Source organism: Desmodus rotundus, chromosome 12, assembly GCF_022682495.2.
Source record: "Desmodus rotundus isolate HL8 chromosome 12, HLdesRot8A.1, whole genome shotgun sequence".
Classification (NCBI taxonomy): domain Eukaryota; kingdom Metazoa; phylum Chordata; class Mammalia; order Chiroptera; family Phyllostomidae; genus Desmodus; species Desmodus rotundus.
In genome coordinates this window covers 14,328,366-14,353,548 of record NC_071398.1, presented here as the reverse complement: position 1 = coordinate 14,353,548, position 25,183 = coordinate 14,328,366, and the positions used below count along the sequence as shown (strand labels likewise).

General features: G+C 35.2%; 1 protein-coding gene across 12 annotated transcripts in view; it reads left to right on the top strand.

Annotated features, from left to right (window-relative positions):
* TERB1 (telomere repeat binding bouquet formation protein 1) overlaps nucleotides 1–24,008 on the top strand; it is a 29,928-nt gene extending 5,920 nt beyond the window's left edge. For 3 of the 12 annotated variants that reach the window (XM_045191960.3, XM_045191959.3, XM_053914822.2), the window contains exons 5-18: nucleotides 1,656–1,787; nucleotides 2,933–2,993; nucleotides 3,089–3,204; nucleotides 3,302–3,424; nucleotides 5,713–5,865; nucleotides 7,038–7,169; nucleotides 8,149–8,274; nucleotides 9,393–9,547; nucleotides 11,480–11,826; nucleotides 13,213–13,277; nucleotides 13,577–13,672; nucleotides 19,072–19,221; nucleotides 19,520–19,585; nucleotides 23,204–24,007. In XM_045191960.3, coding sequence (XP_045047895.1) covers nucleotides 1,656–1,787; nucleotides 2,933–2,993; nucleotides 3,089–3,204; nucleotides 3,302–3,424; nucleotides 5,713–5,865; nucleotides 7,038–7,169; nucleotides 8,149–8,274; nucleotides 9,393–9,547; nucleotides 11,480–11,826; nucleotides 13,213–13,277; nucleotides 13,577–13,672; nucleotides 19,072–19,221; nucleotides 19,520–19,585; nucleotides 23,204–23,274 — 1,793 coding nt within the window. In that variant the 3' untranslated portion in view covers nucleotides 23,275–24,007. The other 9 variants (XM_045191962.3, XM_053914823.2, XM_045191961.3 and 6 more) reach the window with 9 other exon arrangements.
* Nucleotides 24,009–25,183: the final 1,175 nt, after the last annotated feature.

Genomic DNA, 25,183 nt, shown 5'->3' with positions numbered 1-25,183 from the left:
CCAATATAGGCATTTAAAAATGCTGAAATCCATTTATAAATTGGCACATAACTAGTCAATATCTGCACGGCAATAATTAATTGCATTCTGTCGAAAATGTTTTGCATTTCTGTTGACAAGGGTAACTTGCATTACTATCAGTTTTTTTTTTTTTTAATTTACAGAGTTGTGAAATAGCTCAAAGACAATGAAAGGCACAGATAATATAGGAGGGTGTGCTAGATGGGACATTCAGTAATCGTTTTCATCCATTTCGAAATCTTTCACCAGGCTCCTTGGCATTAGTGGAAACATTTTTTTCACTTTATGTTTTACTACCATGCATAAGTTTTTTATTTTGATGAAAATAAAATTCATCCTTTTTTTCCTTTTTCGCTTCTGTATTTTAAGCCATAAGAAAGTTTTCCATAGTTCCAGATTATAGGGGAATCTACCAACATTTTCTTGGTACTTGTTTTTTTTCTATTTTTACATTTACATTCTTGATCCTTATTGAATTTTCCTGAGATATTATGAATAGCTCATTCATCTTTTTTTAAAAAATAAAATGGGCCCTGGCTGGTGTGGCTCAGTGGATTCAGCGTTGCCCTGTGAACTGAAGGGTCACCAGTTCAATTCCCAGTCAGGGCACGCACCCAGGTTGTGGGTCAGGTCTCCAGTTGGGGGCATGCAGAGGGCAACCACACATTGATGTTTCTCTCCCTCTGACTAAAAATAAATAAATAATATTTTAAAAAATAAAATAAAATGGCAATCCAGCTATCCTAACACTTCTTATTAAAAAGTAGGGTTTTTTCACAGTGATTTGAGGTAGTACCATCATCACAGTGAACTTTCATATGCAGTGGGTCTACAACTGGCCTTTGTATTTTGTTCATTGTCTATATAGAAGTATTTGAATCAAAAGATGAAGATGACCTACATCCACCACCGTGTATATGGATATACTGTGATATATAAATTCATGTTGGCAAAAACATTTTTCTGTAGTATACCTGAAATGAAGTTGAATCTAAACCATCGATTTGTTAAACAACTTTATATATTCTTATGTTTTTATCCATTAAATATTTCTTCATGATTTGTTAAGAATCAAGCTGTGTGCTAGGCATTGGGGATAAATAAGACATTGGCCTTGCCTTTGAGAGAAAGAGTCTAATACATGGTTTCAGACACTGGATAAATATTATATCCCTGTGTTCAATTTTTAAAAAATTTTTGTTTATTATATGATTATTACAAAAAATCTTCCTACTGTCATGTAGGTATCATTTTTGCTTTTTGGAAAGATATTTTTAGTTCTAGAACAGTCTTAAGAAATTGCCTAAGTATCATTTGTCCCTCTGTTTTCTAAAGCAGGCTTCTAACTTTCCTTAAATTTTTCTTTCACTATGTTTTGTTATTTCCTCATCTTAAACTTTTTTGTCACATTTTAATTTTTTGTTAGGTTTTTATTGAAAATTCTAGGAGATTGAAATACATTTTTTGGAGCCTAGATCAAATATTTCTAATTAAGATATTGCTTCTTTGGTCTGCTAATTGAATAAGCATGTACCAATCTGTCAAAAATTTTGTTATATGACCAATAAATGTCAATGAAATGATATCTGATTTGTGCTATGCATAGAAATTAAAATTATGTTTTTATATTTCAGTTTACTGTCAGCAGACTTTGTGCACTTCAGAATTGTTTGAAGACTTAATTTGTTTCTTATCCAATGATGATTCAAACACAAATTTGAAGAGAATGTCTGTCTATGTTATTTTGGTTCTAGTTTCAAATAATAGTAAGTACATTCTTTATGTTGTAGAAACATTTTTTAAAAATAATAAATTAGAACAGTGATTATTAATCTTTTATTCTAGTTTTTATAACAATTTCTTTGTTCTTACTAACTTCTGAGAATACTAGCTTTAAGATTTAATAGCATGCATTTAATTGATTGATATTTATCAATTTTAACAAGTATTATTTAACAATGAAAAGAAACAGGTTTAAGAACAAAAGAGAGGCATTTAATGAGTTAGGTTGGTTGATTTTTCACTATTTTATTTTTCAGTTTTTCTTTTTTTTAAGATTTTATTTATTTATTTTTAGAGAGAGGGGAAGGAAGGGAGAAAGAGAGAGAGAAACATCAGTGTGAGAGAGAAACATAGATCAGTCGCCTCTCATACTCCCTGACCTGGGGACCTGGCCCGCAACCCAGGCAAGTGTCCTCACTGGGAATCAAACCAGCAACCTTTCAGTCACAGGCCAGTTCTCAATCCACTGAGCCACACCAGCCAGGGCTTCAGTTTTTATTTTGTAATAGTTTTAGATTTACAGAAAAGTTGCAAAGTTATTATAGCATGTACCTATACACCTACTGCTCAGGGTAAGGTTATTTTTTAATACTGCTTTATTTAAATTTTCAAATTGTTAGATATTTTACAAGCATTTAATGCTTTTAGATTTTTTTTCTATTTTGAATTATTTTTATTTTCTTTTTTAGGATTTTATTTATTTATTTTTAGAGAGAGGGGAAAGGAAGGAGAGGGAGAGGAAAAGAAACATCAGCGTGCGCGATGTGGCGAACCTGCGACCTTTCAGTTTTTGGGACAATACCTGAACCACTGAGCCATGCTTGTCGGGGCTCTATTTTGAAATTTTAAAAAAAATTTTGGAGCTTGTTTTGTTATTGTAACACAGAACCATTCAGAATAGGTGTTTTGTAATTTTTAGAAGATATTTGAGTGCTGTCATTCTCTAAGCTTAAGTAATATATTTCCCATAATGTTGATTAGATTTTATCTACTGTAAATCTGTTGTACTTTGTAATACTTTAAAGTAATTAAAAGTTACTTATTAAAATACTACTTAAATATTTTCCATTCCTGCAAAATTATTTATAAACAAATTCATATACATGCAATGTGTGGCTATTCTTTTAAGGGACTGGACAAACACTTGTGAGAGAAACAGGTTGTATTAAAGTTCTGTCACAGTTGTTTAGGTAAGCAAATATAAATTTCTTGCTACTAATTATTTATTACTTAAGACCTTAACACATTTGTATTAATTTACTTCCTTTTCTTTCTAACTGAATAGGACAGTTCTTTCAAATTATGAGTTGAATTTGTCCGATCAAAGTGTTTTCCAGAGTTATCAGTTGTGGTCGTCAGTGTGCAGTACCCTGTGTGTCTGTGTCAACAATCCTCAGAATGGTAATTATTTGAAATATTTAAATATAAAAAAGATAAAGAAATAAAAATTGATATTTTCCAAATCTGTTAAAACATGATTAACTTTGTCTTCTTTCAGATGAAAATCAAATGCTTTGCTGTTTACTTTTTCGACATGCTAATGACTGGCTAATTAATTGCATGAAACCTGAGATAATTCGCCCTATTTGTTCATTAATTGGACTCACTCTTGCAAATAACAGTACGTATTCATTATTCTCTAAGTTATACTTGAAGAAACTATTTCAAAGCATAATAGAAACCTATTGAATTAATTAAATTAATGGATTAATTTTATTCCAGTAAGTTGGGTCGTTTTGGATGCATTTGGACTATTACTGATAGGGAAATCATCAAAGAAGATCTGTTAGGAAGATATTGGGAAGATGATTGTGGTAGCATAGTGTTGAATCTCCCCAGATATCTCTACAAAACAAACTAAAAACCCTCAGAATCTTTTCTCTGACCACATAGAATTAAATTATAAATAAAAATAAAACATCTAGAAAAGTCCCAAATATCTGGAAATTAAACAACTCAGAACTAAAAAAAGGAAACCAAAACAAAAAACTGCAAACTCTTAAAGAATAAATAACAAAAGAAATTAGAAATATTTTTAACTGAAAGACACAACTGAAAAACAACATTAAAAAACTGGGATGCTGCAAAATCAGTGTTTAGAGGGAAATTTATAGCATTAAGGCTTGCATAAAGAAAGGAGAAAGATTAATTATTTTAGTTTCCGCCTAAGAAATTAGGAAACAAGGCAAGTTAAACTCAAAGTAAACACAAAGAAGGAAATGATAAAAAGATCAGAAATGAAAGAAATTAAAAAAAAAACAGAATAGAGAGATATCAATGAAACCAAAAGCTAGGTAGTTCTTTGAAAGAAGATCAATAAAATGGATCCTTTAGGCAGACTAACCACGAATTAAAGAAAGAAGGCCCAAATTACAGTATCAGGAATGAAAGGTGACATCATTATAGGTTTTAAAAGATATTAAAAGGAAAATAAAGGAATAAAGGAAGTACAAACCTGTACTTCTCGATCCCTTCGCCTTTTTCACTCAGTCCCCCAATCGCACTCCCCTCTGGCAGCCATCAGTCTGTTCTCTGTTTCTATGAGTCTGTTTCTCTTTTGTTTGGTGCTTTTCTTTTTTTTTTCAAGTTTTTAAAAATGAAAATACTTAATAGTAAAGAATCCTGTTTTGGAGTCTCTGTGATATTGAAAACATTTATTTATCCTTAAATAACATTTGCTAACAGTTACTTTCTCAGATGCAGAAAATTCTGAACATGATTTTTTTTCTTAGATTAAGATCTTTGTGTTTTATGGGACAATACAAAAAATTTTTGTGTTTAAATCATCGTGGCTCAATTTGTGGTACCAGGGTAGTCTGGGTGGAAGGCTTATGGCAGAATTATTATCACTAGCCCATATATCCCTCTGTTACAAGCACATTGCTGGAATAGGAGCTCTAGAGACTATGGAATGTACAAACTCATGGATACTTTCTGATCAGAATCATTTTCGTCAGGGAAACAAAGGAATTCAGACTTTTAAAATATATGTCATTGATTCTTCTCTTGGAGTAGTTGTCATGGCTCTCAATATATTATAATTTTATGCTCTAAGAAGTAAAAGAATTAGGCTTAAGTAAGATGGATGAAACATGTATTCTTTTAGAAGTATTAAATTACTTTGCTGTTTGTAGAGTAAAGCAATCTGAGGAATGAGTTATTGAAATTCAGGAAATAGGCAACTTGCTAATTGGAGTACCAACCTAGGTCAATGAATCTATTCTTTATAGCTCTTCCATTGAAGGATTTGAGTTTAATAATGTCATTCTTGCAAAATATACCAGTTCTTGCTAAAGGAAGCAAAAGAGATATCTAACACACAAGAAAAAAAAAAAAGCACTGTACTATACATAAGGAGGTAATCTAACCAATGAATGCATAAATAAGTGGAACAACAAATGGATGTTTCTTTCTTCCTCTCTCTCTAAAGGCAATAAAATTTAAAAAATTAAGAAAATATTCAAAAAATAAAGTTCTTTTGTTGTTGATGTGTACTGTGTAGATAGGCCTACAGTGATTATGTCTGTACTGAACATATACAGACTTTTTTCCTTGTCATTATTCCCTCTTTTCCCTAAGCAGTAGAGTACAATAACTATTTTTATAGCATCTACATTGTATTAGGTACTATAAGTAACCTGGAGATGATTTAAAGTATATGGGAGAATATGCATGAGTTATATGTACATACTAGTCCATTTTATGTAAGAGACTTCAGTATCTGAGAATTTTGGCATCTACAGGAGGAGTGGAGTTGCGGGGGGGATGTCCTATAACCAATCACTTGTAGATATAGAGGGATGACTATTTGAAAAAGTTAAGTTAATGTTATATTTAGTTCAGATTGATTGAATGAAACCATACAGTTGTTTTGTTTGCGGTATTAATAGTTCTGCTTTATTTCTTAAGCATTTGTTCAGAAATACTTCGTATCTGTGGGTGGACTGGATGTATTGTCTCAAGTTCTTGTGCACCTGGAATCTGATTCACACAAGACTCTTTCCAGTGCTAAGCTGGCAGTCGTGGTGACAAAGACACTGGATGCCTGCATTGCTGATAATCGTGAGTAAAAATGCATGGTAATTTTTCTACAATTGCATTTTGTTTGAGTTCAACATGGTGGGTGTTGAGATGGGAGCTTGAACACTAACATGTATTGTCTAGTTTAATCCCTCATCCCATAGAGGTTATGATTTCCCTAAGGGTTCAAATCTAGGTCTTCTGACTTCAAGTCTAATGATAGATTCTATCATCTCTAACCCTTTGTTTTGCTTAAAAAGTGGCATTAAATTAAAGTGTTTAGATGAGAAATCAAGGGATGTTTTGGAGACAGAAGGCATGGAAAACCCCATCTATAGATTTTTTTTTAATTATGTAAAGAATTAAGGTATGTCTCTTTCTGATAAGTAGAGGTCTGACTTACCCCACCGTAACTAGTGAATGACAGAACCAGAGTTGAACCCATTCTTGCCTCTCACTTGTACAAACACTGAGGAATGGCAATCTGTAAATTTTGTAATAAGCAGCTCAATAACCGAAAAATAAGTAGATTTTTTTAAAAATCAGTTGTTGAAGGTCTGCTATGAGTAGGGTTCTCTCTGTGTGAGCTCTAGAGTTGCAAAAATGATTAAGATATAGTCCCTCGAGAAATTTACATCCTTATTATTGATATAAATATTGTTAGACTCTTGGTGAACTCTGTTAAAAATGCTATGAGAAGTGTAGTTTAAAATGGCAGGCTCCTTGAAGTTTGTCACTTCTCAGTTTCAGGTGTGATTCACTACTTAACATCAGTGGAATCATGGCCAATTAGTGTATTTCATTGACAGGCAGGAGTTTGTTGCATGGGAAGGTCTGTACTGTCCCATCTAGTTAAGAAGAGGTATATAAAGTGAGAATAAGCATATTCAGCTTTTAGGAATGCTTCATATTACCAACATTATGCAGGATAATTAAGAAAAACCCATTCTTTAAAAAATTTGCTTTAGTAAAATATATTTAATATGAGAAGAGGGATTAATGAGGGCTATGTATAGGCCACCCTCTTATTACAATGCATTTGTGTATATTTACTCATATATACATACATATGTATTACATGTTATATGGATATGTAAGATCATTCTCCTAGGATAAGATCTGAAAAATAGTATGTGTAAGATATGTATATGTATAGTTAAAAGTTTTAAGTTTCTACTTACCTTTTTTTTTTTTTCTATTTCCTGTACTAATAGCTACTTTTGGGGAAGTACTATCCAAGTATCACATTATTTCAAAACTTCTGGCATTACTGCTTCATGAAAGTCTGGATTCAGGAGACAAATTTAGCATCATTCTTACTCTTGGTCATTGCACAGAGGCTTGTGGTAAATACTAGATTTATTTAGTATGCTTATTAAAACAGTGAAGTGGAAGTATACTTTTGCTTTTGGTTCCTTCTAGTCATGTGAAAGACTTAGAAATACTGCCTTTCTCCCAGTCATTCAGGCTCCAAACCAGTAATTTTGTTGTTCTTCCTTCTTAATCTATGGTGGTTAGTCCGTCCCTAAACCTGTGGTTCTATTTCCGTTTACCCCTCTGTACACCCCCTTCTACCCAGTTTCGGTGCTACCCTCCCAAGGCCCCCAGCCCCTTCACATCTTTCACCAATGTGGTTGCAGTAGATCGCTCCCTGTGTGCCTTCCGTCTCCATTCTTCAGTCCACTCTTAGCACTGCTGCACAGATCTGATCGTGTTCTCTCTTGCTGAAAACCTCTAAAAGTTTGGTCTTTCCTTTTTCTGCCTATCATTCTTACCTCTTTTTTCTCCTCACTTCCATTTTCCTCCCTCTCTTCATTCTCCTGCCATTCTCCCTCTGCCCACTCTCCTCCTCCTCTCCACCTCTCTGCCCTTTCCTTTCTCCCTCTCTCTTCTTCCAGTCTCCTTTCTCTGCCTCCCACTTTTCCACTCTCTTCTGTTTGCTCTCTTGCTCCTTCTACTCTCCTTCTTTTCTCATTTTCCATTCACTCCATTAGTTTATTTCTTTATTCTTTTTATTAACTTCTGTATAATTTAGGATTTAATACACTTTGTAAGTTTTTATTTTTTATTGAGGTTTTATTGAAAACCACGGGAGGGCATTTGTTTACGCATATGATACTACTCCGGCTGTATTTCAGAGGTTGTTCCTCAAGCCTTAGGTATTTTACATGCGGCAGTTATTTCCTAGTTGAAGATACTTTTAAAGCTATTTGTTTTTCTCTAATTTGAACTACGTTCGTAATTAACATAAGGAAGAATTATGATCTAATGTAGGTAGTTTATGAAATAACTGTCTTCTACTCTAGTTTTTGATATCTTTTCCAGAGGAAAATCAGTATGAGCTTTTCAAAAACAATGGGCTTCCACTCATGATACAAGCCTTAACTGAATCTCAGAATGAGGAACTGAACAAAGCTGCCACTTTTGTGCTTTTCAACTGTAAAAAAATTAGTAAGTTTACTGTTACTTAAAAAAAATACCAACCGAAGTTCATGAAGGGGAATTTTATCTGCTTGGATGAGCCAAGCCCCTTTGGCTCCCAGGCTCCTCTTGCATCTGAAGAGCAGAGTATGTAATTTGGACATGACAACTAGAGTGTTTCAGCATATAAAAAACCCCTAAAGAAGAGAGCAACAGTATAGACATATGTTTATAGAGTGTGGACAAATTTAGTTGTAAGAGTTAAATGTAAGGGCTATGGGCAATATGATCAAATCATAATACGAATTATTTAAAAATGTCTGCCAGTTATTTAACAAGCACTGTGCTAGACATTAAGAATATAGTGATAAGAGTGAGTCTGTGCACTCACAGCACTTAATTTAATTAGAGAAATACATAGGAATTGAGTAGTGTCAAAAATGAGTGCATTATTAGAAATTAACCTAAGAGTTTAGAAGGGTTGGAGCACAGATCTCAGAGTTCTGTAACAGAGGACTATGGCTTAGACTTAGAGCAGAAAAGGCTTCAGGAGGAAATGATTCTTGGGCTGAGATCTGAATGTAGAGAGTTAATTAGGTGAAAAGAAGGGAATTTGTTATGGGCGAGTATCTCAGGGATAAGCAACAATGAGGCACAAAAGCCCTGGGATAGGAAGGAGACTGGTGCATTGAAGCACTTGATAGCCAATTTGGCTGGAGCACCAAGGGCAGTGGCCGTGAATAGGATTTCGGTCTTTGTGGAAGAAAAATTGCTGCCACAACAAGTGAAAAGAAAATTTAAAAGATTATAGGAAGGAGCTACTTTATGAAAACCGTTTTTAAAAAGCTACTTTCAAACCCGTATCCATACAACTTACGGTGTTTTTGTGCCTGGAATAACATATTTTCATGCTATTCTCTATCCTCTAGCTCTGAAGAATAAAGTTTTATTTTATGACTCTTTAGGTCCTGGGCCTCTGCCAAGCACTTGTTTTCTACCTATTGTCAGTACCACTTGGGCAGTTGAGACAGTCTAGAAGGGCAAGATTTAGAGAAAGAGGTGTGCGGTATGAAGTTGCTCTTATTCAAAGTGTTAAAACAACATTGCTAGTAATGGATAAACTCACTATTTTTTTCCATATTACAAAGCCGAGAAATTGTCTCTAAGAGAAAAACCTTTTGAAGAAAACGAAGCAGAACAATTAAAAGACGTAAATATGAAAGAGAATAATATTGAAGAATACTGGAAGAGAGCAAAGGAAATTCTTCACAGAATAGAACAGCTTGAAAGAGAAGAAAATGAGGTTGGTTTCTTTGAATTCAAAGGATATAGAACTTTTTTGAAGTATTTTTCAAAAATACAGGTTGGAGGGTAAAAGATCATATTTTTAGTTACCAAAGCCTCTTTTGTATACCCTTTAAATTATCTTACTCTTATTTCATGGTCTTCAGACTTCATTGACTTTCTTGTGTTAAATATTTTTATTTCATTTCACTTTTTCATTTTTTTTTAGTTTTTTTCTTCCTGCCTCCATCTTTCTTCTCTGAGCGTTTTTTTTTTTTTTTTCTTTCCTTTCTGTCTCTAGCTTTATTCAGATTTCTGGTGATCTTAGGTTGCCGATCATATTTAAGGATCAGATGCTAAAAGTCTCCTTGGAAATTTGTTGACTGTGGATTCTCATAGGAGTAAGTGGGTCATGATTTGAAGAACCTCCAATGTCTAATCTCCTGCCTGGAGATTGTCAGTCAGTGTTCAGGAATGAAAATGGGAAAGATAGCTCGGAGGGGGAGGGGTCTTAGTATTCAGTATGTAAATATTTGCTTAGTCTGTTTCTTGAATAGTATTCTGCCTTTAGCTTTACTTGAAATCTTCCAGTTTTGTCCCTTCTAGAGATTAAATTTTCCTCCTGGGAAAGGGATAGTAGCTTCTAGTGTTAGTCAAATGCCTGGCAAGTGTGTGTATCTAGGATTAGGGATCTAGTAATCTAGTTACTCCTTAAGGAGATTTTCATCCATTCTTCCTGCTTTTAACACCACCTCCAACAGGTTCCTGGTACTTCCAATTTCTAAGCTTTTGAGAGCTTGGTAGCATATTTTAAGTGGTTTCTTGGCTTTTCCCATTGTTCGCTTTGGATTCAGGTTTATCGGTTCTGCTAAGTAGGCTATCATTCACCTGTCTGCTTTCCAATTTCCAAAGTCTTGTTGCCTTTAGTCCTTCTTTCATTTCTCCTGTCCTTGTGGGTTTTTGCCTTTTTGAAAAAAGTGTTCTAATTGGTTTTTTGGAAGCACCGAAAATAAGTATAGGTGTTAAATTCATCATCTTTACGTGGAAGGTCACTGTTAGCTATTACAAACAATGCTGCAGTTAATAACATCAATAATTGGTACATGTGAAAGTGTTTCTTCATAGAGGTTGTACCAATTTATATCCCCACCTGTAGTGTACCGGAGTGTTCTCCATACGCTTTTGATCTTGCCAATGTCATAGATGAAAGCTACCTCGGTGTGGCTTTAATGTTTGTTTATCTTGCTATGTAAGTGGGACGGAGCACTTTCTCATGTTTAAGAGCTGTTTATATTTCTTTCCCTGTGAACTAACTGTTCATCTTTTTTGCCTATTTTTCTACACTAATGTTGATCTTTTTCATATTTCATTGTAGTAGATTTTTGTAAACATTAGTAGAAAAATTACACTGTAGCTCAAGATATGACTTATGTATATTCTTTCTAGATGTCTTGATTATTACTTGGTTTTGCTTCTGGCCCTGTTTTCCTCTGAGTTCCCCACTCCACCCTCCCCCCCGACCTTATACTATTCTTGGTCTCTAGCAGAACTTTAAGAAAATTTTTATGTGGTAAAGTGTATTAGTTTTTTATGATTTATTGATTTTGTGTAATAGATCTTCCTCCTCTTGAGAATATTAAAATGTCATGTTTTCTTTTAGAACATACGTAATTTCACTTTAATATATCAATATTTAGCTCATTTAGATTTTATTTTTGTATAAATTGTGAGATATGGACTCAATTTATTTTTTCCCCAGATGGCTACCTTGTTTCCAAATAATTTACTGAATAAATTTCCTTTTCTTTCTTATGTAAACTGCCCCTTTTATCATGTGTATTCTATTGCCAGTCATAAACTTTTCCTTTAAGTTATTTAAAGGGGGTGTAAATTAGATTATACAGCAAATGCACTGTCTTGGAATTGTTTACTTGTCATTTTTACATTATAGGAAAAAATACAAAGAGAAAAATATAAGGATAATGTTTCATTTATGAACATAAGTACTCAAAATACATTGAAACACCTCCATACAGATGGTATTGGTGGAGATCCCAAAGCAGAAGATACGGATAAAAGCCAGTCTAGGAAGCTTCAGAGTTATGCATCTCATGGATTCATGTCTAAAGCAAGTACAAGTAATGACCAAATGAAGACCCTGTTAAAGAGTGCAAATCCAGTTAATGCTTGTTACAGGGAGAGTGGACAAAGTAAGATTTTATGTAAAGCCAATTCAAGCTGCAGTCAAGACTTACATAAAGAAACTTTTGAAAAAAAAGATTTTGTTTCTCAATCAAGGTATAGTTTAATAATTGTTTCTGATTTTTTTTTTCATTTATTCAACAAACGTTTTGGTGCAGTGCTGCACTGTTAAGCACTGGGAGATAGGAATGATAAAACATGGTCTTGGGAGGAGCCTAAAGTAGGAAATGCCAGGAAAGGAGTTTGGACGGGAAAGTATGGGCCAGTTCATCTAGGGCCTTGCGTGTGATACTCAGGTTTTCAGTTTTAACTCATAGAGTGTAGAAAGCCACTAACAATTTTAAATTGAGTGACGTGATCAGATTTGAATTTTAGAAAGGTTAGTCAGAATGCTGAAAGTGAAACCCTGTCTATACCTTAAGTAACAATGCATATACTGATAATCTATCAGCAATATGGCAAGAACCAATTTGTAAGTTTAGTTTGGTGAAAGGCAGTAAGGTGTGATGAAAATCTGCCTTAGGCTTGCCTTTTCATCTGTTCCCTGCACCTTACCTCCAGTACTTGTCCCTTCTCCCTCACAAGTACCGTGTTTTGCCATGTATAATGCGCTCCTGTGTATAGTGTGCACCCACGTTTTGGTCCAAACCTTCAGGAAAAAAAAACCTTTCATTTTAATTTTTTAAGTCAATTTTTTAGTTATTTATATTTAGAAACAAAGCATTATTATATTCCAGGATATTATTTTGCATATGGATATTATTGTTTTCTAGAGTTATACTTTTTTTAATGCACAAGCATAAATAAAGGAATTAAAAACATTTATATAGATATGGAATTAGTACTACCCATGTATAATGCGCATCCTTATTTTTCCCTCAAAAATTTGGGCAAAAAGTGCACATTATACATGGCAAGATATGGTAGCTTGTGGGGCTGTACCTGCAGTTGTAGCTTTTTTTCTTAAACCCTTTCTTGTATTCTGCTCTTCTGATGGTTACTGTGCTAGAAAGGAGACCTAAGAAGATGCTGCTATGTTTGGGAAGGCTGCAGGGTTCACTAAGTGTTAGAAAGATGGGCAGTATCATTACCACTCCTTTTTTCCTTTTTAAAACCATACTTGATGTTAATTTTAATTGATTTCTCAGGGATGTGGAAGTGGGAAGCAGGGAGATATGTTCTTGGGCCAGTCTTTTGTTGCCCTCTGGCCCACTCAGTTCCTTTTTTTTGACCCTCATCTCTTCCTTTTATAACTTTTCTTCCATGTTTCCGTCGGCATCAATATTATTGCCCTCTGTAGTCTTGTTCAACTCCACTTTTAGAACCAATATCATTTGGCAGAATTTGGTAGATTTTGGTAGATCCTGGCTCCAGCTCCATCTGTCTGATAAACACTCCGAATCACACCATTGCTTACAGAAACATTTGTACATATACCAAACAGTGTGTTTACTTTTAATAATCTGGTCTATTTTCTTTTAGCGACCATGTTTTTAAACATCCAAATCCTACTGTCAAAAACAGGAAGCAGCAGTTACCAGTAACAGGTATGATTACAAATGTTTTTTCTTTGGTTTTTTAAGAAAACACTTACTTAGGTGACTAACAGCTAAAAATGTATATTGTATATCTGCCCTTTAACATATAAGCCACACCTCCGACTCTCTTTCTGGTATAATACTCAGTCACCTTGTATCGATAACCCAGAACATTTTTGTTCATCAGGATGGCTGGATGTATAATTCTGGGCTAAAATTGATGGAAATCTTGATAATTAAGAAATCTTGTAAATATCAAGTACTTTGCTGTATTCAAAAAAAATCTTGTATTTTGTGTTTTTTTCCAGATCCATTTACATTATGCTCAGATATAATAAATAAAGAAGTAATCAATTCTCTATCAGCTGACAATTCTTTCAAAATACCCAAGTATAAGTGCTCAGGTAAATATTTTTTAATTATAGTTATTTCAAAATTAAAGCTTTATCTGATATTAGTTAAATAGAATTTGTAATAGTTCTGCCAGTGTGATTTAAACTTGATTTCTTTTGGAAAAGTAACCACTTGGAGTATCATAAAACATTCAAAATATTACCTTTCCTATCTGTATCATCCTGTGTTCCCAGTACTTGTTTTTATGAATCAACATAGGTAATACTTTTAAAATTATCTTATTATTCTCTTTTTGTCACAAGTAATACCTCTATAAATTTAACTTTACCGAGTAAGGTAAACATTCCTTTATAATTTTAGAAAGCCAATAAATAGGTATGTACTTGGATTATGCTGTACATATTATAGGCATTAAGTATTAAATAATATCTGATTTATGTTTATAATAAATATGTAAATGTTTCTAGTGTTCTATGCCCCATAACTTCTTCTGCTGGGCTCTTTAATTTTAATTTTTTGATAACAGTTTACATTCAATATTATTTTGTATTAGTTTCAGGTGTGGAGCATAGTGGTTAGAGAATCATAGACAAAGTGATTCCCTGATATTTCAAGTACCCGCCTGGCACCAGGCATAGTTATTTCTGCAGGGCATTTGTAAATGGTCCATAGTGCTCATCCATCCCTTCTTCCTCTTCATACCCCACTATTGCCTCTTTACTCTTACTCTTGCACTGTGTGCTCTATGGAGAAAATTGAGGCTACTTCACTTTAGGCTCAAAATACTATTCTTGCCCTGGCTGGGTAGCTCAGGTAATTGGAGTGTCATCCCATATACCAAAAGGTTGCAGTTTCGATTCCAGGTGAGGGCATGTCATGTACCTAGGTTGCAGGTTAGATCCCAGGTTGGAGGGAGGTGGGAGATGCTTATGGGAAGCAACCGATCAACGTTTCTCTTGCACATAAATGTTTCTCTCTCTCTCTCAAAATAAATAAAGATATCCTTGCGTGAGGATTTAACAAATATATATGTATTACTATTCTTCAGTCTTGAATGTAGGATTTAATTTTATTACTCTAAAACTGATATCTAGCTATAATCTGAATCCCATCTCTTTTTTTTTCCTATTTTAGTACTTGTAAAGTCTCTTCATTCCCTTTCTCCCTATTAACTCCTTTGGTTCCACCTTAAACTATATTAATTTCTCCTCACCTTAAAATCCAGTAGTGTGATTTGCTATTGCTTCAAGTATTCATCTACTCTTTTTCTCTCATTTATTATCAGATTCCTGCTCTTGCTCCCTTCTCTTTCAATGTATTAATTAAATCCTCTTTTAATTCCCTGCAATCTGGCTTCTTTTATTGCCCTTCTACTAAACATTTATGTTAAAAGTTACCAGAAGCCTCATCTACCCCACCCCAAAACCAATGATTTTTTAAAAAGTTCTTTTTGTTTAGTTCCTCTGCATTGTTGAATTCCGTTCCTTGAAATCCTCTTCTATTGATATTTTAATACTACACTTCTCAAACTGTTCGCCCAAGCTTCCTTGGGGCTCTGCAGTGAACTCTCAAGGGCACTACACAGTATTTTAAATTTTACAAGTGAACCACAAAATAGTCACTATCTTTTGGACACTACATGAACTACTAGCTCAAAGTAGTTCACAGTTTCAACATTAGATTGCACTACATTCTTATTGATGATATCATGTCTTCGTGGAACCGGGTTTTCGGTGGTAGTTGTGATAAAAATTCATAAGCACCATATGAAAATCAATGTGGAACAGGAAATGAAGGTGGCAGAGTCTAATGTGATTCCAGAGTTTGAGAAGTTATGCTCTACCCAGTAGGTGCACACATCCCATTAGGAAGTAATTGTAATTAATCAGAATTAAATACAAATATTATTTTTTTCTTTCAATTTAGGTATCTTATTTTTTCAAGTGGCTCCTAAGTTGTTAGAACATAAGTACTTAAGTTGTTCTGCACCTAACAGGATGGTTGACATTTCTTTTGGCCTAGAGGTTCTGTAAAAAATCACCAAGATAGATCTTAAGGGTGCCATGAAGTGAGAAAGTTTGTGAACCTGTGGTCAAAAGTGTTCCAGTTGAGCCCTGGCTGGTGTGGCTCAGTAGATTGAGTGCTGGCCTGCAATCCAAAGGGTCGCTGGTTTGATTCCCAGTCAGGGCACATGCCTGGGTTGTGGGCCAGGTCCCCAGTAGAGGGTGCATGAGGAGCAACCACACACTGATGCTTCTCTCCCCCTCTTTCTCCTTCCCTTCTCCTCTCTCTAAAATTAAATAAATAAAATCTTTTAAAAAATGAAGTGTTCCAGTTGACAGAGCGATGCTCTATAACTGTTAACTTCCTTTCATCCCTTAGTTTGTTTGTGGTGCTTCTTTCCTAGTTCCTTTCTTTCCTCATTTCACAGGCACTTAGGGAGTGCTTATTCCATGGTAGGCATTAGAATCAAAGATGAATAGAACTCATTCCTCACCTCAAGAAGTTTATAGTCTAAAACAACTCTACTTAATCTCCTTTATTGCTTTATCTTTCTCTTTCTGCCAGTAGTTCCCTCAAGACAGTCTATAGCACTTACTCAACCAAATGCTGCAACTTTTACTTTTGTGGCATCAACTATCATTTTACTGCTGATTTTCCAGTCTGTATCCCTACACGTGACTTCCACTTTGGATTATAACCTTATTCCTCCATTTCCAGCTATACGCGACATACTCATGTCAATATCTTCTTTTTATTTCAAGCTTAGTATATTCAAAAGGCAGCATCTTCCTCCCTCTTAAGTTGCCCTTCCTGCAGCCGCTCCATTTCTATTATTGCTACCATTCTTCTGGCCTCCCAGATTTCAGACCTGGAATCACCAATGAATACTTTTTCTCCATACAGTCCCCTATTTCTAGTCTTTCAAATTTGGTCCTTTTTCTTTCCCACATAGGCTCATTTTGCTTCATGCCTAAATCACTCCAGCGACTTTCTAGGAATCTTCAGTCTCAAGTCTCACCAACCCCCAACACTGTACTGTACATATTGCTGTTAGCTTCTCTTCCTAATGTGTGCTTTTTATAATGTCACCATGCTAGAGAACTCACGGGCTTCTCTGTAACTCACTGAATTAAACCTTCTGCCTGGCTTTTAAAATTTTGTGGAATTTTGTCCTGCTTCCACTTGCTAATAACATTTTACCTGTTAAAACCCAACTCCACAAAGGCACGATACCTATCAAAAGGAATGCATGCAATGTGATGTTGAAACTGTGATCTACTTTGAGCTGGTAGTTTGTTATTTTCGATTCTCCCAGAAATGTGCCATGCTTATTCTAATCTTTGTCATTCAGTCAACTACCAGATTATTTGAGGTATCCTAAACTTCTCCCTACTCCAGCAGCTCATCATTCACCAATTTTACCGCAGAAATCTCTGCATTTTCATTGAAAATGCTCAGTTTTAGAATCTTCTCATTTATTTTCTGGTCTGTTGAAGTAACCCCTCAACTGATCCTCTTACCTCCAGCTGAGATTTCTGTAAGACAAAGGAAATCATGTCATTTCCCTTCTTAATATCCTTCAGTTCCTCCCCATTGACTTTACGCTACTTAAAAATCCTCTGCATGGCTTTTAAAACATGGCTTCTTGACTTTGCCCTTTCAACCCTCACCAGCCTCAACTCTTCTCCCACACTTCTCCCATTCCTTATACTACAGCCCCACCAACGCACCTATGATGTTCTGAACGCACTGTGCTTTTGCTCATGTTCATTGTACTGGAAATTTCTTCATCCCCGTCAACTTTCTGCCTGGCTGCATTGTCCTAATCCCTTGGGAATAGGCCACTAGTACCAGTAGGTGACAGATAGATGGAGAACTTTGTAATCTGTGGATGTGGCTCATATTACTTGAACCTACTGATCAATCTTAATATTAAAAAAAGGTATGGGTGTGGCCCTGTGGTTGAGTGCTGGCCTGCAAATCAAAGGGTTGCCAGTTCGATTCCCAGTCAGGGCATGTGCCTGGGTTGTGGGCCAGGTCCCCAGTAGGGGACTCTTGAGAGGCACCCACACATTGATGTTTCTCTCCCTCTCTTCCTCTCTCCCTTCCCCTCTCTAAAAAATAAAATAAATAAAATCTTGAAAAAAAAGATAGTCAGAATGTGCCTCTTAATATGATACAGTAAGAAGAATATAATCCTACCTGTGAGGAATTCTAAAAACAATTGAGTCTGAATCTGATCAATCATCTAGATCAAATTTCTAGTTTATGGGGCACACAGGAACATTTTAAAGGATACAACTAGGATATAATCAGCAACACCCAGCTTTTGGGAAACTCCATAGTACAAGTGACCCAGTGTCTACAACAAGTAAGTGATAAGGAGAAGGAGAGGAGACTTCACGGATTAAAAGAAATGCAAAATACATATCAACTGAACATGGCAGCGGACCTTGTTTGGTTCATGATTCAAAGAAACCAATTGAAAAAAGAAAGTTTCGAAGTGATGGGGAAATTTGAACACTGGATACTAGATTATATTAAGCATACTTTTCTTAGGTGTGATAATAGTTTTATATGTTTAAAAAAAAGAGTCCATATCTATTAGAGATGCAATATGAAGTATTTAAAGATGAACTAACACTTTTTTTAAACAGGAGGCTTCTGAATACTTTCATTATTTATTTACATATTTTATTCTCACTCGAGGACATTTACATTGATTTTAGAGAGAGGGGAAGGGAGGGCAAGAGAGAGGGAGAGAGACATGCATCAGTGGCCTCTCATACATGCCCAACTGGGGACATCTTGTACATGCCCTAACCAGGGGACCAAGCCTGCAACCCAGGCATGTGCCTTGACCTGGAATCAAACCCACAGCCTTTCGGTTTATAGGATGTCGCCCCAACCAAATGAGCCGCACTGGCCAGGGCCGGACGAACTAATACTTTAATGCAAATTTCAGTCTTCATAATCTAGTGTATGCATGGGGGGCAGGGCAGATGCATGAGGTGTAGATAAAATGTGACTCACCATGAGTCGATAATGATTGAAACTGGGTGATGGATACATTGACGTTCACTATACTTGTTTCCTTACTTGTGTGTGTTTGAAATTTTCCACAATAAGACATTAAAAGAACATGACTGGGCATAAGAGTTTCCTCTTCCAGCTGTCTTTCATGACAGTGACTCCTGCTTAGAACCAGGCCAAAGTAGACGCTCCTTTTCTGTATCACCGTAGCTCTGCTCACACCTCTATCGTAACACTTACGTCACTGTATTGTATTTGTTGTCTTTACATCTCTCACAAGACTTTGAGCTGCTTGACTTGTTTATAATTCCTGATTTCACTTCAGTTGACATCGTAAAGATATTTGCTTTCATAGATTTGTTATCAGATATTTTGCAACATCTATACATCACTTTAATTTCTTTTCTTTTAGGTTGCATAACAGTAGGAAAATCCCTGAATAGCCGAAATTTTAGCAAGCTCTTGCACTCTTGCCCATACCAATGTGATCGTCACAAAGTCATTGTGGAAGCTGAAGACAGATATAAAAGTGAACTAAGGAAATCATTTATCTGTAACAAAAGTAATTGACTCAGCAGCTTTAAAACTATAATTATGACTTTACCTTCTGAACTCTAATCTAGAACATATATTAAAAGCTAGAGGTAAACTAATATTGAAAAGACAATCTGTCTCTGAGCAACCAGTGATTTAAGATGTATCCAGGGAGCAGATTTAGTCTCTGGTGGCTTAAAAATTGTTCCTAACCCACCTAAGGATTCCTGTTAGAAGGGGAAAATAAGGGAAATAGCATACTAATGGAATTGATGTGCTGTTACGTTGACATGCTAAGTATGCTAAATGTTTTCCATATTTTTCAGAAATTCTGCTGACCCCACGTAGACGACAACAACTCAGTAGTGAACCTACTACCTCTGGAGGAATAAGTGAATATATTTAATTTTTAAATAAGCCAAAATGTCAGAAGGAAGAGAATAAGTAAATATATTTAATTTTAAATAAGCCACAATTTCAGAAAGAAGAGAACAGCTGAATGATTGTTCTGTTTCATCATTAATGGTTCTTAGATGGTAACCCTTGTCTCTGATGAGAACCATACTTCCTAAGAAAAGAGGCATCCCTCTTCCCTTCCTCATGTTGCTGGCTCACCCATTAATTGCCAGTTGGGGAAGGAACAGGAGGAAACTATTTATTAGGCACCTACTATGTGCTAGGTATTTTATAGCTATTATTTGCTTTAATTCTTATAACAACATTGTAATGTAGGTAGTATTTATTCCCATTTTAAGCCACATTGAATTGGCAAATGGCAGAGCTTAGGTTCAAATGCAAGTCTGTCCTTCTTCAGAAGCCTCTGTTCTGTCCTCGAGATCATGTTTCTATTTTAAGAACAAAATTATTCTCCTATGCACAAGTGCTTCAGAGAGATTTTGCAAGTTTTGTTTCTTAACTATAGCACTTCAAACAACCAAAACTGAATAGACAGATAGTATAAACTTAAAGCTCTGCTTAAAAATCAGACTGCTTCATAAATAATGAATTAATTTATAGGAAATTTTATTTAACTTCAGAGTTAACATTTCAGGCTTATCACAGAGACTTAAAGAACATTACCATTTTCTTCTGTTCATATGGAATTAGTACCTTCAGAGTAAGAATAAGCAGTTAAGTGCCTTACTTGTCAAAGTAAGCTGGAAATTAGTAACATCTATAGAGCCATTCTGTTATTTAACGAAAAGACATTCACACTTGTTATATCCAGGAAACATTTTGCCACATACTTTCATTTGGCCATTTTCACTGCCACAACTTTGAAAGAAATTTCAAATTTACTTTTTATATCTGGATCTCTTTCTAGGTTAAAAGTTCTGCATGTAAATTAAAATTAAGCACAATATCACTATAGGGTAGCCCCCTTTTTAACATAATATTTTCTGTATAAACTGTTAGAAAATAGATATTTTCTCCCTGGTTGAGTAGCTCAGTTGGTTGGAGCATGGTCCTGATCTACCAAGGTTGCAGGTTCAAACCCCTGTCAGGACACATACAGGACTCAACCAATGAATGCACAAATGGGTGGAACAACAAATCGATGTTTCTTTCTCTCTCCCCCTTCCTCTCTGTCTCTCTAAAATTGATAAAAGTAAAAATTAAAAAAAAAGAAAATGGGTATTTTTCCATAGAAACATGTTGCACTTGGAAATCTTGTTTTTGACAAGGAGTTGGCATCAAATTAAAATAGATTCTTTTTCAGCAACATATCTTAAAAGCAAATGTATAAAAACTAAAAATATTTTATAATCACTTTACATAGTAAAATCATTTGCAGAGCCTTATGAAATGTACATAATTATGGCTGTACATTGATTATACAGAGGGATCCTAAAAAATGTTTTGTGACATTCAGCCCATAAATATATACATCTTTTTTTGTGGGTTAGAGTTGCTTTAGCTAAAACCAAATAGTTAATAATTTGTCCTGCTTTTTTAGAATGTAGAAAGACATCTTGAGGAGGTAGTGATTAGATTGGTCTCATATCTCTTTCAAAAGCAGTCTAGGAAAATTTGATATATTGCCATTCTTCTCACCGTTAATAAATTTCTCTTTTGTATTAAAGACAGTCATCACAACTCATTTGGTTGTAGGTTACACTCAAATTTCAAACAATACTTTTGAGAAGGGGCCATTGCAGCATCTAAGCATTTTTTGGGGTGGATTGGTATTTTGAGAGGGTTTGACAATAAGAGTCACTAGAACTGAGACTTCTTGCCTGTTTTCCCTGCTCTTTCCTAATGCCCTATCAATAACAAGAGAACCAATGAAGAAGCCACAGAGGGGAGCCTTGTGGCATAGAGAGCTGCTCCTCCCTTCTAGGCTGCCCACTACTCTGCTGCAGTAACCTTTGAGACCTTTAAGGAATTGGGCACAGATGATAAGGGCAGGAGTCAGTGAGACAACAGCTGCGATGGAAAAGTGGGGATTGGCTTTACAAGAACAGCTCTGTACCCTCATAACCTGAATGTTGTAATAACCCCTCTAATACTGATCACAGTGAGTTCAAATCATTTAGCAAGTGAAACTGAAATCACCTATTTCTAAGACAACCACAGTTTTCTAGTAGACCTAAAAGCAAGGAGTAATTTCACTGATAAGCTTTAAACCAGTTTTTACCAATAATAACTTTTTTCCTTCAACAACTATTTATTGATCACCTATTATGTGTTAGATACTGTTTCAGGCCCTGGAGATACAGTGGTGAGCAAAGCATAAAAATTCCACCTTCAGGGAACTTGCATTCTAAGTAAGACCATTAAGTCATAATCAGACATTGTTTTCATTTCTTTATCAGCTTTCTGCTGGTAAGATTTTCTCTTCTATTTTAAAAGATCTAAACTGTGGCTCCTATCCTAGGAGAAGTGGACAAATAGCTAACTATCTTGACATGCAAGGACAAGATTCCTAAGGGTTTTCCAGGTCCTACTAAAGTAAATAGCAGCCTTAAGTGAATAGACAAACAAACAAAAATCCTCCTCATCAGCATCTGCCTACGATGATAACATGGTTTAGCAATGAATGAAAAACTATTTCCTAGTAATCATCACCCGAAGATATTTGTGTTTACAGATACCAATGGTGCATTCTTTTTGTTGTAGAAAGTATCCCTAAAAATAGGATAGTTAGCCCCGACCAGTGTGCCTCCGTTGGTTGAGTATTGTCCTGTAAAGTGAAAGGTTCGATTCCAAGTCAGGGTACGTGACTGGGTTGCAGGTTTGGTTCCCCCGTTGGGGCAAAGGGCCGCCGATTGATGTTTCTCTCCATCTCTTTCTCCTTCCCTTATCCTCTCTCTAAAAATGAATAAAAAAAAAAACAGTTAAAAACTTCCTTCCCCCTTTTGCAGCCTTTTGTTTTGTTTTAACAAGCTGAGCATCTGTATAGGTAGTGAACTTGTTTTTTAAAGTGAATTTCAAAAGACCCTTTAAAAGTATTGATCAAGACTGATAATTATAGTAACAAGTGTTGATATTCTTTTCTATTCTATGAAGTTATGGAGCTCTTTGGGAAGACTGTATCTGTAATATAGGTAAGCTGTTTGTTAACTGTCCTCACGAGAATGTCAAAAGAATTAACAATCCAATGGTTGTAAACTCCTAATTTTCTTGATTGAAAGATGTTGCAAGTATTACTACAATGTGATAAAATTACAATTATTGAAGAAGTCGCATTGATAGCATCTAACTTAATAGAAGACACTCAGATTTTAAAAATTGAAATGGATTTCTATGTGATGCGTAGCCCAGGCATGAAGTTTTCTCTCTATATAGTTCTTATCTTTAGATTAAGTTAGGCACTTACTTGGGTCTCAAGAAGACTTTTTTTTTTCTCCCCAGCAGGTACTAATATATTCTACAATTCTCATTAATTACAGAAAAAAGAAAAATTCGTAAAAACTTTACTGAAGAAGAAATAAGCTATCTTTTCAGTGGAGTTAAGAAAATGGGAAATCACTGGAATTTAATTTTGTGGTCTTTCCCCTTTCAACAAGGACGGAAGTCTGTCGACCTTGCTCAGAAATACCACAAGCTGACCAAGCGCCCCAAGTGTGTGTCTCCTTAATCGGAAGAAGACTTGTCCATTTTTAGTGTGAACTCTTGAAATATAATGCCTTGAAGATACAAATTTTAAAATATTCTTCTAAACTCTCATTATACAAGGAATGTGAACATAGGGATACTGTTTTCATTAAATATTTTTTGTGACGTGACGAGCTATGAGCTAAATTATTAAAATAGTTTATAAAACAAATACATTTTCAAGGTGTGGATTAAGAAGAAAAATTCCTACATAAGATCAAACATTTGTTTAGGAATATGCTTTTCTTTTTTCCTTAAGCTTAAATAACATAGGTCAGAGAAAAAAATTATCAGCCTTTAAACATTATTTGACATTATATTGCAATGGATACTGTGTGAGACATTTGGATTTTAGTGTTCTTACCAAGTGAAAGTTCCTCCCCAGAAAGACAGAATAATTTCCCAAGCTGTTCAAGTGAGGGTCCCACACACTAAATCAGTGTTTGACATTTTGTTAATTAAAACGTTTTCTAAAATCTGATTATGAAGTTGCTTTGCATACTTCCGAATTATATGGTCGGATTCACTTCTTTTTGGTGTACGTTTGTTTTTGCTTTTTCCAAACTTAAAAGACAATTTTTTATTTAAGTTAGTTTTCTTTTAATGGAAAACCAAACAGAATCTCAATTGTCTATTTTTCTTATTCTTTTTTTGTATTCCATCATGATCCTCAAAGGATGCTGTTGCAGCTTCCATTGTATTGAAAATGTTGGTGCTGCGGCACCAGTACCACAGGGATCCAGTACCGGCCTGAAAGTTCCGCTGTGTCCGTACCCGTTGGCGTGCAGCTTCCTGTCACTGCAGCAGGTTCTTTAGTCCGGCTGGTATTTCCCTAGCAGCATGCTTTCTCCGACCTTTTCAGAGCATGACTGTTTCTACTTCGATGAAGCAGTTTTTATTAAATTTCTTATTTTTTGATCCACATTGAAAATTCCAGAGGGTCAACAAGATTTTCTATTTAAATCCAAAATTTCCTTTAGGCAAAAAATAAACATGAACATAAATTTACAGCTATAAAATCTCTTGCAGCATTTAAAGTATGAACGAATCTACTCCATTATCGGTCTCTTTCCTAAGCCCTCTGAGGGTAATTTAAATAGTCTTGCTGGGTTATTTTGATTTGTACTTCTCAAGATTTATGAAAGTTGTTTTAGGTCAAAGGGGAAAACATTTTGTTGCCTCGGTCTCACTGGGTTAGGTAATAAGTCTCTTACCATTGTTCAGATTTAAACATATTTTTCTATTTTAAGCCAGTCATAGGTAACAGTTCTTTAAAAATTGTGCATGTAACAGAATCATTAAATACTGCTTATAGAAGCATCCCCACGAGCTACACACTGTAGCTTAGACACTGCTTTGTGTTTGTCACTGATACTGCATTTAAAATAAATTACTACCTTCTGAAAACTTTAATTTTATCCTAACCCTTGGCTAACTTTTGGGTATCATAAGCTGCTTTCCCCTCCCTCAAACAGAGATATTTGGTAATAAAAATAAATGAGGAAAATAAAAGGAAAGCCAAAAATGATAACATATTAGAAGACTGCAGAGCTGTAGGAATTTAGACCTGGCCAAATCAACAGGGAATAGAAAACGATTTTAATAATGACAGATCCTTGGAGTTGGAACTGACCTTAAATTCATGTTCTCTGCCAGAGGCATGAATTTCTTTATGACAATCTGGACACTGATGGCTGTCTTTAATTTTGTACATATCCTCAGAAACCTGTGATTTACTTCCTCACAGGCTAATAATTGACGGTTGGTTCTCCCTTAGGCTCAAATGAAACGTGCCTCCCTGCAGCACCTTCTGAAACCACAAAAATTGAATCCTTTTTCCACATGCCGGCCCTTGGGAGAGTTGAAGGTGTTTATTACTTTCCCCTCCACAT